This window comes from Corvus kubaryi, unplaced genomic scaffold, assembly GCF_017639235.1.
Source record: "Corvus kubaryi isolate FWS band 111438036 unplaced genomic scaffold, C.kubaryi_AGA036_p1.0 137, whole genome shotgun sequence".
In the NCBI taxonomy this organism is placed as follows: Eukaryota; Metazoa; Chordata; class Aves; order Passeriformes; family Corvidae; genus Corvus; species Corvus kubaryi.
In genome coordinates, this window is record NW_024580671.1 from 25,177,372 (window position 1) to 25,193,381 (window position 16,010).

Genomic DNA, 16,010 nt, shown 5'->3' on the forward strand with positions numbered 1-16,010 from the left:
GCGACGCCCACCGGGCTCGAGCGCCGCCGCCATCATGAGAAAGGGCAGGCACGGGCTCCGCAGGGGCTTCAGAGCCGCCCGCCATCCGTACCTAGCAGCCGCCCGCCATCCGTACCTGGCAGCCGCCCGCCATCCGTACCTGGCAGCCGCCGCGGAGACCTCTTGCTGCCGGGGGCGTGCCCTGCCCTCACCTAACATGGCCGGCGGGGGAGGAGGTCACGTGCTGGCGGGGCCGGCGCTGCCGCTCCCGCGCTGCCGGCGCCCTCTGCGGGGTGGCCACGTGGGCGCGCGCGCGGTGAGTGCGAGACGGGCGGCGGGCGCTGCCCGGGCCGGCGGGAGGGAGGGGGCAGCGGCCGGGCGGGAGAGCCGCCAGCTGCCCGTGCCTTTACTGCAGCCGGGCCAGAGGGCGTTCCCGGGAGCCCCGCCGGGCGCTGCCAGGCGGCAGTCCCCGCTCTCTGCCTCCCGGGCGCGGGAGCTGTGGCGTGGAGGGAGGGAGCGGGGCCGGGCAGGGCAGGGCAGCCGCCTCCTGAGCGGTGCGCGCGGGGCGCGGTCCCTGCCCCTGCCGCGGGGGCCTGGCGGCTCGGGCGCGGTGCAGCGGGTGGCGTTTGGTCTCGGCCTGAAGCCCCCGCGGAGCCCCCTCACAGGATGACCGGACGGGCGGGACTGCACAGCCTCCCTGGCGCGCACCTGGGGGGCTGGGCTGGGCGGGTGTCCCGGTGTCCCCTGCTGGGGCCGGGGCTCCCGGGGACGAGGGGGGCGCGGGGAGGGTGTTCGGCTTGAATTTAAGTCGGTTTCAGTCGAGAGCATGCTGCATGTTTCTTCCCCGGCTCCAAGAGCGACATTTCTTTCTCTATAGCTCCATCGTACCTTTGTGTCTGGTAGTGTCCCATACTTTGTTTCCTGCTTCAACTTTATCTTCTTTTTTTCTCCTAGCTTTTTATTTTTTTTCCCAGCTAGTCCCCAAACTCATGAGGAAGTGTATATAAGAATAGTAACTGTGCGGTTTTTTCCTAATGCAAGAAGAAAAAGCAATCCCAGCAATTACAAGGTTTAAATCTGACCTCATTGAGGTGTTAACTCTAGAACAAAGTTGGAGGAACTATTAAAGCGTAGGAAAAAAGCCGTGGAAATTTAAGATCGTACAAAATGGGTTTTGCCAAAACTAGATCAAGAGGGAAGACCTTATGGCAGGGTGCACTTGGTGGTTCTGCTTAGACGCCTCTGTGTGAGGGAGTGAAATGACTGTAGACAGATTTAACGTGCAGTTTGGCTGCCAAACTCTGTGATACCTCTTCTGATGAGTGCCTGAAAAACGTAAGAGATAAAGATGTGGTAGGTTTTTCACGGGAAGAATAAAAAGTCTATTTGAACTAATGATAATTCCACTGAAAAAGTATAAAATGGCAACAAACCATTTTTGATGGAAGTACCTCAGCCTTTTTTTTAACATAAAAATCCGATTTTTTTTTTTCACTCAGTTTAATTCCGGGAAAAGATGAATTCTTTATTTTAAAAAAACCTGCTCTTCTATGATTCAGCCTTGATGTAGGTTCCTTGGGGGCAGTCAGTGTGGGTATGTTGTAGAGGCCTGAAGAAGATTCATCTGAAGTTGCCAGAATATGATCAATGGACAAACCTATATGTACTTGCTTATTACTCTAAGCTTCATTATTAAATTATTTTTAATAAGTGAAAATCTGTTTCTGTGGTTTTGGCATTTATAAAATAAAAAACTATAATTGCAAGTATTTTGCTTTTATACGGCAAATTTATTTTAATCATCAAATTCAGTGTCTACCTGTCTTCATAAATTCCACTTGAATTTTGATGCTTGTCAGCATTGATTTTCAACAGAGCAAGTTATCTTGGGTCTTGACAAGACCACTGAATTTATTAGGCTTTATCTCAGAAACCTGGGTGTTGTCTTCATGCTTTGGTTTTTTATCTTCTAGCATGTTTCCCTTCAGGGAATTTCAGTATTTATAATGCATATAATTATCTTCAAGATATACAAGTATGCTGGCATGCTCACTTTCTTCAGGCATACAAAAGGATTGGAGTCAACAGGATAAAAAAAAAAAAAGCTTGTGATAAACTGTGTGTGGGATATGTAGCTTCACTTTCATTCTGATTTAGGAAGTTGCAGACTGATTACTCATGTGGTTATCAGCTAAAGATACCAGGAGCAGGCTGTGTTGTAGATTGGCCAGAGGATAATGAATGCAGTATTTATAGTTGAAGGTAATAGCTCTTTATTATGCAGTTGATGTAATTAAGAAGGAAAAAGTTGAGCTTCTTGGCACTTGGATTTTTATATAGGATTTATTATAAGGATTTGTTGGATCCTAAAATACCTGCAGTGTTAAGAAGCTGTGAATTTGGAGTCAGGAATACCTACCTTGCTGGTGAATACCTATATACTGTTTCACCTGATGCATGAGCTGCTCAAGTGTCCTGTAGCTGTGTGCAACAGTGGATTCACCCTTCAGTGTCCATTTTTCTCCTCATTAAAGTTTGGCCAGAAACATGAGATTCGTCTGCATTTATTGGAAGAATTCAGCAAGATTGCCTTCTGTAGACAAGAATTTGTGCAAGATAAATTGCCCTGTGCAAGGACTTAATTCTTGCCAGACACTTTTTGAGGTGCTCCTGATGTCAGTCCCCATGCCTCTTCTCCTACTCCTGTGGGAAAAGGATTCTGTTGTAGCATAAACCATCTTTATCCATTCTCACAAAGTAATACTAGGCACAGGTAAAAAAGGCTATTCCCACTCCCTGGGATAAAGGGTTTGTTTAGGTTCCTGACAATTCTTTGTCTTTGAGCCCAGGCTTAGAGGTTCGGTCACAGTCTGTAGGAGAGGCAATCATCAGAAAAAGAGATGCAGTCAGTGAGATATTTAAAATAATATGTAGATACATGCAATTTACAGGAAATACATAAATTTCAGGATTTATTGGTGCTAGTTGTGCATATAAGGAACATGAGCTTGCTCTTATTTTTACTAATGAGCAGCACAAACATCATTTCAGGAAAAGGTAGCTCTAGGAGGCAGTTGCTAGGAAATCTGCCAACTATCTTACATCTGTTTGATGGACATATTTAGACCAAAACACAGGAGAAAACATCTCTAACCAAAACCCCAGTTGTACCTTAAAAGTGCTGTTTTTGAAATACCGTTTCTGTGAGAACAGAGCAAGAATAGCAATGACCAAAATCTCTTGTCTTTTATTAAATCGTAAACTTACTAAAAATTGGGAAGCTTAAATTAAAAGAACATGACACAGATTTGCTCTGACGTCACCCAGACACATGATTTTATCATAATGATAAAATACAACATAAATACTACCAGAAGAATGGCTCAGCAGTGTTGTGAGATGAAGCACTAGGGAGAGGGGGGGGCCTTCATTTCTGGGTGGAAGCGTGAAGGATGGGGTACAGACTGTCTCATGCCATAGTGACATGTATGGGTGCCAGAGGGGATTTGTCCTTCTCTGGCCAAGTCCAGACCTAACTGCTGGCAAACACAGGAGATCAAAGTGCTCTTTTCTGAATAATTTCTCATCCTCGCGGATCCTCTCCTACTGTTTTTGGAGCCCTGAACAAATAAGAGAGTATGTGCTACAGATGATTTGTAAATCCGATGAGCAGTTAAAGTGAGGGTAAATGACAAAGCTGTCTGTCCCACAAAGCGCAGGCGTAATTGAGGTGACACTCTCAGCAGTGGGGGCAGTATGGAATGCAGAGGGATATACTTTCTTAGGTAGGGTCCATGTTGTCTTGAGATTTTTTAGGTGAAAACTAGAACAATTACATCTACAAAGGGTTGCATAAATCCTGAAATGCTTCCTGAATATATTTTTGACTACCGTAATTCATTGAATGTAGTGAAAAATTTCCTGGATTATTTGACTTATTTGTCTTTGTTTAAACTTTTCGACTGCTGTAGTACATTTTCCTTGCATCATCAATCTTTTTTTCTGGTTGTACACTTCATGCCATGTTATTAATGTAATTTCTTTTTATTTTCTTTTTAATAATAATAGAATACATGTGAATTTCAAAGCCAAGATGGGTCAGAAGAGGAGCTCAAGTGCACGGTCATTTCCATTGCTGCTGCTGCTTATTGTTGTGGCCTTTATTCATTTAACCGTCTGTCCTTTTACAAAAGTGGAAGAAAGCTTTAACCTACAAGCTATTCATGATGTGGTGTACCACCAGCTGGACTTGGATAAGGTAAATTAAAAAGAATGTCTTCAATTTTGGACAGTGTTTTGGACCGTATTGCAATTCCCTGCAATATGTGTAGGATAAATGCAGTGTGAATATGATTTATTTTCCCTTGATTCTGACTTCCCTATTTTAAGTAGATTCTCCTTTTTGCAGTATGACCATCATGAATTTCCTGGAGTTGTCCCAAGAACGTTCCTTGGACCAATTTTTATTGCTGCTCTTTCCAGCCCAGCTATCTACCTACTTTCTGTGCTAAGAATGTCCAAGTTTTACTCCCAGCTGATAGGTATGAGAACTTCAAATCCTCAGAGATGTCACCCATTAGTCCATCAGTAAAAACGTTGTTGCTACAGTGTTTGGATCAATGGTTAAATCGTGGTGTTCTCCTCAATGAGGGGAAACCCAAACTATGGTACTGGGGGCCAGCATGGCCATTCGGCTCCCTCTTTGGGGACTAACTAACAGCACACAGAAAGTCCGTGCTAACAAATGTCAGGCAGTGTAGAAAAAGCAAGTGTCTCAAGTGTTTTCAGAGAGTACACTCCCATGTACGCTTCAGAAAGGATCCTTAACTTCAGCATGGCAGCACTGACCTTTGTGCAGAGTTAAAAGTGGATTAGAATAAATAAACTAAATGGAGTTTTGTTTGGGTTTTTGTTTCTTTGAAGGTAGTTATATCGTGGTATCTTAAGTGTTAATCCTCGGAACATCTTCCCGTTACATTGCATAACGTGGCCATTCATCAGTGATCATCTGATACTGCTTTTTAATTCCTGTTTTTATTCTCCTAATAGTCCGAGGAAGTTTGGGGCTCAGTGTGATTTACACGTTATGGAAGCTTCAGAAAGAAGTTAGAAAACAGTTTGGAGCAACTACAGCATCAATCTTCTGTCTCATCACTGTTACTCAGTTTCATTTGATGTTTTATTGTACAAGAACCCTCCCTAATGTGTTTGCGCTTCCTTTTGGTAGGTATTTCATGGGAAAAAATTTAAAATCTAAAACTTCTTTTCAAGTGTATCAGTAGTTAAAGCACAGGAAAAGTATGGTCAGACCAAATTAACATATCTACTTGATTAAATTGTGTGATAACAAGACTAGAAAGCTTAAGTTGAGGTTTCTTTATTTTTTTTAACCATATATGCTTACAATGACTGTTGAATCAAGTTTTATTGAATCTTGAGTACGTGTGGGTTTTGTCAGATGGCTTTGATTAGCTAGAAGTTTGAGTACACATATCTAATGCATAAAGCATAGAGCTATGGAAAGGCATGAGGTACGCCTGCAGTTCAAAAAAGCCTGTGAACTTAGGCTGCACAGGAAACAACTTTCTCATGAGACTGTGGAAGAAATTCCTACTGCAACATCTCTACGTTCCTCTTCTGAAGTTGTCTACAAATGCAGCAGTTTCTACACTTAAAGTAAAAAAAGAAAAAAAAACAAAACCCTTCTCTACATATAGTTTTCCCCCAGAGCTGATGAGAAGGAAAATTAATCACATGTGAGAGATATTAACTGAGTCACTAAATGCTTCAGTGCAAGTTGTTCCGCTAATAAAATTGTGAGGTTGATGTAAGAACCTGTATAGATCAGAAATGAGAAACAAAAGCAGATGAATTGTCAGATAAACTCTGTGTAGTAATAAATGCCTCAGGTAATTTCTACAGGTATTAAAAAATACAAGTTATTTCATGATCTTCTACTCTTAATATTTCATGTGTTTTCCTTAGGATCATAAGCACTTTACTATATAGAGATTTAAATTAAAGTAGGGACAGCTTCATCTGTAGAGATATAGTGTGTTCCACCTAATCATGCAAATGAATTTATAGATCTTTCTCCCTAACTGCTCAGCTGATACTGAGCAATAATAATTATGAATTGTAGTTTGAGAGGCTTTCAGTACTCCTTTAGGTTTGTTTTTCCTTTTTCCCCCCTCAACATTCAATTAAATATGCTGTCTAGAAAGAGTTCCCATGTGTTCCTTTTGTGGTTATACTTTTCCTGATTACTTAAGCATCAACAATATAAAGCTGTGCGTTGTTCTAAACTACATTTTTCTAGCGCAGGAAGAATTTCTGGACTCGAAATGTTAGGAAGACCAAGAGAGGATTGGTGGGAAGTTAGAGGAACAAAAAGACAGCATTGAGTGTTACCCTTTAGAAAATTAATAATTCAGTATGTCGGATGATGTATTTTGGGGTTTTTGTTTGTTTGTTTTTTGCAGTGCTTCTGGCATTGACATTTTGGATACAGCAAAAGCAAAGGCCATTCATTTGGTTCTCAGCTTTGGCGATCATAGTCTTCAGATCAGAGCTCTGCATATTCTTAGGCCTCATGCTCCTGGTGACATTATTAACTAAAAGAATCTCCATTTTCAAGGTGCTTTCCCATGCTGTTCCTGCTGGAATGTTTTGGTTGGGTAAGTGTTTGCTTGGAAGAAAGCAAATGACATTGAATTCAAGAGAAGTCTGGAGTTTTGACTGATTTATCTGGTGAATAGCCCTTAAGGTGCTTTTTTGGGGGGGGATGGGGGTGGGGAGAGGCGGTAAGCGGGGTGTTGCGGGTTGTTTTTGTTTTGGTTTGACTCTATTTGCTAATAATACGACCAGATCTTTTATTTCTTTGAAAATTTCTACGTGAGGAAATAGGTGTGCAAAGAGCAGAGAAAGCTACTATGGCCTCTTGTCTTTAGATGCTTACAGTGTAATGTCCTGATCTTAAAGAGGCTTAGATGTGCAAGTTGACTTCATTACAATTAGTACTTGGCTGTAGCTACTTGTGCATATTATTGGTTGTAGTATCTATTGCCGTGGTGATGAGCTGAGTCCCAGGATAAAATACAATGGTGTGACAGACAGAGATACCAAGCAAGAGGGTTGTGGGGAGAGTTACAGTTCAGCTCTGTTCCCTTATTAAATTCAATTTAACAGCTTCAATGATTTCCATGCTGAAGAGGTTGAAGAATTCCCTTGTCTCTGTCCATCTGTGGAAGACCCGTGTATATATGCACCTAAATACTCTTAAGCTGCTCTGCCAGCCTGCCTAGTTAAAAATGCTGTTATCAGATACGTGGTGATGACCCTCAAAGTGTGCACAATAGGAACACTTCACAATTATGCCAGGTGCATTTGGAGGCACCTCATGATGTAAGAGTTTGGATGTCCAGTGGAAATTAACCACTGGCACTCCCATTTCCTATTTGAGCAAAATCCCTAAATACCAGAGCAGTTTTCACAGAGCTGAGTGGAGGAGATGGGGCTGACAGTTTTGCTGCTTTTCTTCTTGCCTTTCATTCCTTATCCTCTTTCTCCCTCCACCTAATGAATAGTAATAGAATAGAAACTTCATGATTGTTTTTTCTGACTTAACAAAAAACAACTTTAGCTTTACAATAAAAAATTATTTAGTACTATTTGAAGTTAACATGAGCTTCTTATCATTCACTACATTTAATGCTCTTAATACTCTTTTAAAACAAACCTCAATTAAACCACTTTTTTCACATCTTGGGTTGGAGTGGGGTGAATCCCAATTGGATTCATATCTAACATGCTTCTTTTAAGGCTTTTATTCAGAAGTGTCTCCCTTTCCTGCATTTTCTCTTCAAGACAGACATATTCAGCCTTCTCTATGGTTTCTGGTGAGGCTTACAATGCATGTTTCAGTTAATTTTGGTCTCAATATGCTGTATATGTGCTATTTGGATGTGTTAGTTTGCTTTGCCCTGGTTTTTAATTCATGCAGATTTGTATCCCTTTAATTCTTCTAGGGCTAACAGTTGCTGTGGATTCTCTGTTTTGGAGGCAACTTGTGTGGCCTGAGGGGAAAGTGCTCTGGTATAACACAGTTTTAAACAAAAGTTCCAACTGGGGAGTATCCTTTGCAACATCCCGGGAAAAAGAACACTACCAGCCAAAGCAAAGTCGTGATGTGACTTATTCCTGAGACTCAGGGTGTTAGATTCTATTTTATATTATTTGAAACTTACGAGAGACAATGTCTGTCTCGTAGGTGTTTCTGCAAATTTTAGGTTTCCTCTGCTAACTTTTTTCTTGCCTCTTTGTGTTCTACCAATGTAAAGCCAGGTTTCTTCCCCTTGGTTTTTCATGTTGCCCGTCATTAGTGCCATTTGATGTGCCTCTGTTGGGTGATGTGAACACAGTTAAGCAGCTGCTTTTAGTTCTCCAAAGATAAGGCGATAAGGCAGGAAACGAAAGGCCGGAAGAATGTGTATACAAAAAGTATACTGCATATTTGCAAATATATACCCAAAAATTTGTGGGGACTAGTGTAAAGAATAATTACTTTAGTTGTTAGCAGTGAAAGCATCCTTAACTCTTTTCACCTTGAAGACCTCTCCCTTCTTGTGGTATTTCTATTCAGCCCTGCCTCGTGCTTTGGGATGCAGCATAGTATTTGTACCTTTAGGGGTAACAGAAAAGAGAACTCGGATTTTACTTTTGCCAGCACTGGGCTTTATTTTCTTGTATTCGTTTCTCCCACACAAAGAGCTGCGTTTCATCATCTATACTTTCCCTGTCTTCAACATAGTGGCTGCTAAAATGTGCTCACGAATGTAAGTTCAAAATCCTGTTTGTTTGTTGGGTTGTTTTTCCTCTAAAAATGCAAAACAAAAGCTGTTATTACTATTCTTATGCACTTTTTTCCATCTTGAAGTCTGGACCATACGGAAATGTTCATATGCCATAGAAAGGAGATCAAGGTCATTTGTACCCATTTGACTACAGAGAGAAGTGGAAACAGGGAAAAGTCAAATGCTTTGACAGGACTATTTGGGAAGTCTGGAGGAGAATTGAGAATAGAGCCCAAATTTTACTGTTCTGTTGTTACAATGCAGTTTATTTTATCTACCAGAAAAAAGACATATTCCAATGTACTCTTGTGCTGTTAACACAACTTAGCTCAGGAGATAGTTCAATACACAGACAAGGCTTGTGAAACAGGGAGTTAAACAGTTGTGTTTGGGTATATTGAGTAAACAAATTGAAGTTCAGAGTTTAACTTCTTTGAAAGAGAATACATTCATAGCTGAAGTTTTTAAACAAAGAAAGACTTAGCTTTATTGATAAGTTTGTCTTAGCTTTATTAATGAGAATAATCTAAGTGTCCCTAGAAGTTAATCTTCTAGAAATTGCTAATAAATACATGCCATACAGGATTAATAAAATTTGCATTAATCTTTATTTATATAGAAGTGGAGTTAGTTATGTCACAGTAGTTAGTGACCAGTATGAAAGAAAATAATAGTTTATTCTTCCTTGTTTTTCTCTTCCTCAACAGTCTGAATAACTACCGGAGATCCTGGCTGTACAAACTTGGATCTTTCTTTATTATAATGCATCTTCTAGCTAATGCTGTTTATTCAGGAACATCTTTATATGTTTCACATTTCAATTATCCTGGAGGAGTGGCAATTCAGAAGTTACATGAGTTGGTACCTTCAACAGCAGGTATGTAAAGCTGGCTTGAGGTATGTTCACCTGATTTTAATTCCAGTATGTCTTTACATGTATTGAATACTACTTTTTCAAACTAGGTACATGCATGTTTTTTGTTACTATTTTGTTAATTTAGTGTACTTAGAAGAATTTTGAAACTGTATTCTGTTTTCTTTATTTATGTAGATGTCTCTGTTCATATTGATGTGGCTGCAGCACAAACAGGAGTTTCTCGGTTTCTAGAAATCAATTCCGATTGGAGGTATGTTCTGAATGAGGTATTTTGATCTGAGGACAGTAGCCTGCTTTTTCCCTTTTTGCATATGCACAGGGACAAGCACTGCAAACACAATTTCTGGTACAGCGTATTTATTAAACCAGCTCAAGAACAATGTGAATCTTCAGAGAATTGTTGATGTCCGCAGTGCTGCCATTTCAGAAATAAAGCACCGCAGTATTTTTTCATTGTTTTGGTTGATTCTGATTTGCCTATAAAGCATAGAATATTTCAAAGGATGAGAGGAAGTAGCCTCAAGTTGTGCCAGGGGAGGTTTAGATGTGATACTAGGCAAAATTCCTTCATGGCAAGGGTTGTCAAGCACTGTAACATGCTGCCCAGGGAAGTGGTGGAGTCACCATCCCTGAAAATGTTAAAAAAATGTGTGAATATGGTGACTATTGGACTTGATGCTCTTAGGTATCTTTTCCAACCTTAATGATTCTCTGATTCTAAAGATGTCAGAAACAGCACAGAAATTGTTAGCTTACCAAAATTTACACCAATATATTAAATGCAGCTAGGTTTGGTACCCCACTGTTCACCTTGTGAAACACAGATGTTCTTGGCAGAACAGCGTATAGTTACTTGTTTGTCTGAATGATGTGTGGCAATGTGAGGTTCATGTACATTTTAATATTGAAAGTCTGTTTTTATGTGGAACATCCTTCATATAGATGGCGTTGAAGCTGCAGCTGTGAACATACTCATTAGCTCTGAGAGAAGGCTGTTGAGTGCTTTGTTACTATGACCAGCAGTGATAGATAAACACTTCTAAGAGTTGGAATATTGGAATGAATAGTAGGAAACATTGTGGGATGGCATTATTTGCTTTTCAGGATGCAAACCAAAACCTTTCTGATTCTTAGGCCTACCTCTTCAGCTGAAGTGTAAGTTTTTAATTTAAATGAAAATCATCTTAATGAAAATGATTCATTAGAAGGTAACACAAATCCTCCCTTTGTAGTGCACAAAACAAAAGCAACACAAGCAGATTTTGGTTTAAGAGGTGCTCTGAGCATGGAGGGTTTTTTCCTGCAGTTACAGTATTGAAAACCAGATGAACAAACATAATTTAATTATTGGGATGTTTAGAGATAAAAGTACTTTGGAAGTAAAGCTGAAGAAGGGGAAAGAATGCTTCCAGGAGAATTACAAAAATCATTGATCTTGCTATGCCTTTTTTTATTTCCAAGCACTCTCATAATGGTAAAGACTGTCTAAAGCCTTCCCAGTTACCTACTGTTTATTTCAAATTATTTTTTGTATATTGAATCTAGAGAAAGTCTTAAGCCATGAATCAGGAGGAGACATTAAGCTGCTAGAGTACAGGGGATAGAACATGCATGATAGCTAAAATGTGTCAGTTTTTGGGGTTTTTTAATAAATACACACACTACTCTGAATACAAGTCTACTCTCTAAATAGTGCTTCATTCCAATGCACTTTTTGAGTTGGTGAGTTTTGGATTGCTTTGGGCTTGTAAGGCTGTAGTGGGATTGGAAGGTGAATGAATAATATCCCTGTCACTGATGGATGTTTCATAGTGTTGCAGCTACAGAGCAGGTTCTCACTTTTATCTGTACTCAGCAAAACAAAGCCTCAAGGAAGGGCTGATTCAGCATAAAGTTTCACATCAAAAGAATCAGGCAAAATCCACAACTAAGCATCATACACAAGACTACCTCTTGGTCTGACAGCACAGTAGTGCAAAGTTTAGTGACACAAACTGTCCATTTTCTCTTTGTCCAAGAAAATGACAGCCTTTCAGATGGGTGAAAAATAACTTAGCATCTTCATAGACAGTGTATGTCAGGTAGAAACAGATTAGGGATGAGGTGGCTATGAAGGCTGATGATTCATCAGATAACTGCAATCCATAAATAAAAGTGTCTTAAAGTTAACAGCTTTCAGTAGTGTGCTCAGATTAGATCTATTTGCCTCAAGAAAAATGCAAGCAATCTATTATTTTTCTTCAAAGGGTGATGGAAAGGAGCTTGATGCAGGTTCTTACACAGAACAGGTGTTACAGTCTTGTCTTCAATTAGTGCAGTCTCTTTGAACCCTGAATAAATATGCTGTGTAAGCTTAAAATATTTAAAAATAATAAAATTCAGAAATGCTTGCAGCCAGATGAAAGGCCTTTTACTTGCTGATGAAGAAAATGTGAAATTAGTAGTTGGTAAGGTTGTTACAAAGTAATGCTGTTCTTTCTGCCAGTTTGGATGCATCTATCAACCTAAGGGGTATTGTGATATTTTTGGAAATAGCAGGTGAAATCAACATGCAATTGTTTTAGAAGAAGAAAACACCTGTTCAGTGTGCAAAGTCTAATTCTGCATTATATGGTGTGTTTAGTAACACACACAAATTCTGCCAGCCTGGGGACTTTTCTGAGGTGCCAGAATTTTAGTTAACAATCCACAGAAAACCTTTAGTTTTCCATAAAGTACTTCCTTCAAATATCTTAAGTGTTAATCACTGCCCCGTCAGGCGGCATTACAAAAATATCAACAGATATTTCAGGGAATTCAGGCAGATGAGAGGCCAGGCCTGCAAAGACACACATTGCCAAAGATGCGGGCTGGATTTAATCCTAGGTGCATTTTAGGGTATGTAGGGCTGGGACTGGTCTGCTTCCCTACCTTTGTCCATGCCTGCAAGGAAAGTCACAGCCTGAGTAAGATGCCTGTGAAATGTGTGCAAGGATTCAGGTGCCTAAGAATAGGAGCTCCAGGTACTGGTAGAAAACAGTTCACAGAACAGGGCAACAGAAAAGGTGAAGAATGGGGCACTGCTCTTCACTCAGATTACAGAGCCTAACAGTGGTTTATGGAGTGTTTTGGAGTGAATTTACCTCTTTCTTCTCCTTTGAAGTTGCTGGATTGAGGACTCGATCAGGCTGCCATGTCCAGTATGAATATCCTAACCCTTAGGCTATAAAGTGCACTGGACTCTCCTCAGTGAATGAGTAAATAACTACTGCAAAGTAGAACCATGTCTTCATGAGACAGAGAGGGAGACCTGTCCTGATTCCTAGAAGATTAAAGGGGTTCATACAGCTCTTAAGAGATAATGAACTTCAGTTTTGGGCTTAGATCAGATGAAAAGTGGCTGAAACTAGATCTTTCACATCCCTGCCAAATGGCTAAGTCGCTTGTTTTCTCATCCTGTAAATTTCCTCTACAGCTAGATTGAACATAAGTCCTTTTAAGAAATAATTGTAAGTGTACATAATAAATAATCCTAGAACTCAGTAGTTACTTTTTTATTTTTTTTTTTTTTTTAATATATGATTTATATGTATTCTGGTACTTAAGCAGTTTATAAAAGCTGACCCAAAGTGGCCTGCCCAAACATGTAGTAGATCAGGGAACTGAACTTATGAATAACAAATGCCAAATTAGTACTGTAACTACCAGGCTCTTTCTTTCCTCCAGTGTTCAAGGAGGTCTTCTCCCTGCTGCTCTCTGAGGCTCCTGCTCTAATGTATGCCTACCAGAAGAAAAAGGTTTCTGCTTAAGTACCACATAATGTACTTTCTAGAATTACTAAAAAACCCCACAAACAAACAAAAACCAGCAAAAAAACCAAAACCAAAACAAAAAACCCACCTTTCTCCAAATGCAGTTCTTGTAGAGCAAAACTTTAAAATTGGCCCAGTTTCTTAGGCTTTGGTGTCCTTTCTCCACTGAATTCAAATAGGGAACTAGTAAATTTTCTAGGAGTTGTGGTTTATATCACAATAGCAGCAGAAAGACTTGCATGGAATGACCAAGCCCCTAAATTCTTCAAAATTACTATTTCCTCTTCTAGTACTATTTGATCAGGAGATGTAATTGAGAATGTTCCTTTTTGTTTCATCTTGGATGCTACATGCCTCTGCAATAATGGCCATAATAGGTAAAGCAAGGAATAAAAATGAACTTTCTTTATTCTTTACAGGTATGACAAAAGAGAAGATGTTAAACCAGGAGACCAGTTGATGTTTTCTTACACACATATACTGATGGAAACAAACCCTCTTCAAATATCACATTATAAGACAACCCACAGGCCACTGGCAAATATACCTGGCATCAGTAAAATTGGGTTGAACCTTAGTGCACTACCTCCTTTTACTTTAAACTTGAAACCAAAACTAGTACTGTTGGAAAAACTTCCTCTATCATCTTGACTGTGAATTTTAAGTAAGTCTTTTGATGTGATTTTCCTGATGACTGAACTATGTAAGACAGCAGCAAATTGTCATTCCAGCACTGCAACTCAGCTTCTTTGGAAAGGCACGGAAAATCTCTGTATTTATTGGTATTTAGCTCCGTCCTGTTTCTTACATAAATATTACAGTGCATTCCTAGTCAGTATATACTCAGTATACTGAGTTGTATTGTTAGATGTGTTTGAGAGAGGTTGCCTGCAAGTTTAGTGATATAAGTAAAACCTGTCTACTTGGTTTGGCAGTCTGTTTCATCATGTAGCACAGGCACGTCTTAATTGTCCCATATAAAATACAAAATCAACAGGCTTGTGCTACGGCAATAATTTGATATGTAATCTGTGTGTACAAAGATGTATTACTTAATGTATCTGCAGGATTGTAACCCCCTCAGCTGTCAGATCACCTGTGTGAAACCTAATGATGTTATCAACATAGGAAAGCCATATTCATTGTAGCTTCATCATCATATCTAATTGTGCCCTGTAGGCTACCAAACTAATGAAAGTGAAACATTCACTTAAAAAGCAGTTGGACCTCTTGACAAGCACTGTTTTATAACAGATTTGAGTACTGAGGATGATTATCTTCATTCCAACAGTTAATGAAAAAGCAGCAACTTGGATTTTCCAGGAAAATGAATTTTTAAAATGATGTTTCCCCTCTTCTGCTGTAATGATACCTTAATTTGCAGTGCAAAAATTTACCTATGAAAATACTTACTTCAAGATAGGTGCTGTTTTCCTTTTTTTTATTAAGTAATCCCTTTGGAAAGGAGTACTCTAATGTGCCATGTGCTGCATTCTATAAACTAGAATAAGATTGCATGCTCTGTAGTTTCTTTATTAGATGTTCCTATTAAGCATGTCTGCATAGATTGCTGAATGGAACAAGGAAAAAAAGTTAGAATTTTGGTTAGGGCCAGTTGTAATATGATAGAAGCTCCATTAGTGTAAAATACCTGAATTGCTGAAATTATCATGGGCAGAAAACTTTTCCTTGCTGACTGAAAACTTGAGTAAAATGTAATTATGGAATAAAGTGGTTTAGGTTTTATTTGTTTGTTTTCTTTTTACTCTTAAACTTGCTTGATTCAGGAACTACCTTTACCTGTATATGTTTCCGTTTTTGGGACCATGTTTTCTTTTTATCCTCTAGATTATGTATCAGAGGAACTGATCTGGTGGGGTGGAGCCTGCTCCCTCGTGGGTGGCTGTTGTTGCCCAGGCTTCCTCAGCCTGAGCAGATCTGGCAAAGGCAACCTGCAGAACTTGTTGGTCCAGTCTCTGGCCTCTCTTGAAATTTAAATCATTCAAGTATTATCTATTTGACTTGTCTTTGGAAGAAAACTTAACTTCCTCCAAAGCCAGTCTGAACATCAAACAATTCACAAGAGACAGAAGGAAATACATGTGCAAATAGCTGCAAATTTGGAACCACACAAAGGGAAACTTGTTTAAGGATGTAGGTAGGCCTTCATGTTAAGGCTAATCATGGACTTTATGTAACTCCCCCACACTGTAATCCACAGCTCAAGAACCCAAACTAAAACTTATTCTGCCCAGGTGTATACAAATGTCAGTGTGGTTACTCCAGCTTTCCAAATCCCCAGTTGTCAGAATCCCTCTGCAGGAACTTGCTTCTGTTACCTACAGAGAAAACCTAGGGCTACTATGCTTGAAGAATAGGCATCTCAAGCTACTGTCTGAGGTGGCACAGAATATGTAGACATGAGGCACTTGAAGAGTTTCACCTTGCTGAGTTATCATACACCATGTAGGGTCCTTCCACAGACTTTTACTCTGGTGTGTAGGTGCTACC

At 39.8% G+C, this 16,010-nt stretch overlaps 1 protein-coding gene across 1 annotated transcript; it reads left to right on the top strand.

The window, feature by feature from the left end:
* The first annotated feature begins 209 nt into the window (after positions 1–209).
* Positions 210–15,245, top strand: ALG12 (ALG12 alpha-1,6-mannosyltransferase). Its single transcript, XM_042018252.1, has 10 exons — positions 210–295; positions 4,048–4,237; positions 4,388–4,520; positions 5,029–5,202; positions 6,462–6,656; positions 8,007–8,110; positions 8,590–8,813; positions 9,539–9,708; positions 9,883–9,958; positions 13,919–15,245. Exons 2-10 carry the CDS (start codon positions 4,073–4,075, stop codon positions 14,148–14,150), a joined length of 1,473 nt encoding a protein of 490 aa, XP_041874186.1. The 5' UTR covers positions 210–295; positions 4,048–4,072; the 3' UTR covers positions 14,151–15,245.
* Positions 15,246–16,010: the final 765 nt, after the last annotated feature.

Excerpts from the sequence above, each read along its gene's own strand:
- ALG12 (XM_042018252.1), top strand. The coding sequence starts at position 4,073 with ATGGGTCAGAAGAGGAGCTCAAGTGCACGGTCATTTCCATTGCTGCTG. Across the intron at positions 4,521-5,028 it reads GTTTTACTCCCAGCTGATAG|TCCGAGGAAGTTTGGGGCTC; the intron begins GTATGAGAACTT and ends TTCTCCTAATAG. Across the intron at positions 9,709-9,882 it reads GTTGGTACCTTCAACAGCAG|ATGTCTCTGTTCATATTGAT; the intron begins GTATGTAAAGCT and ends TTATTTATGTAG.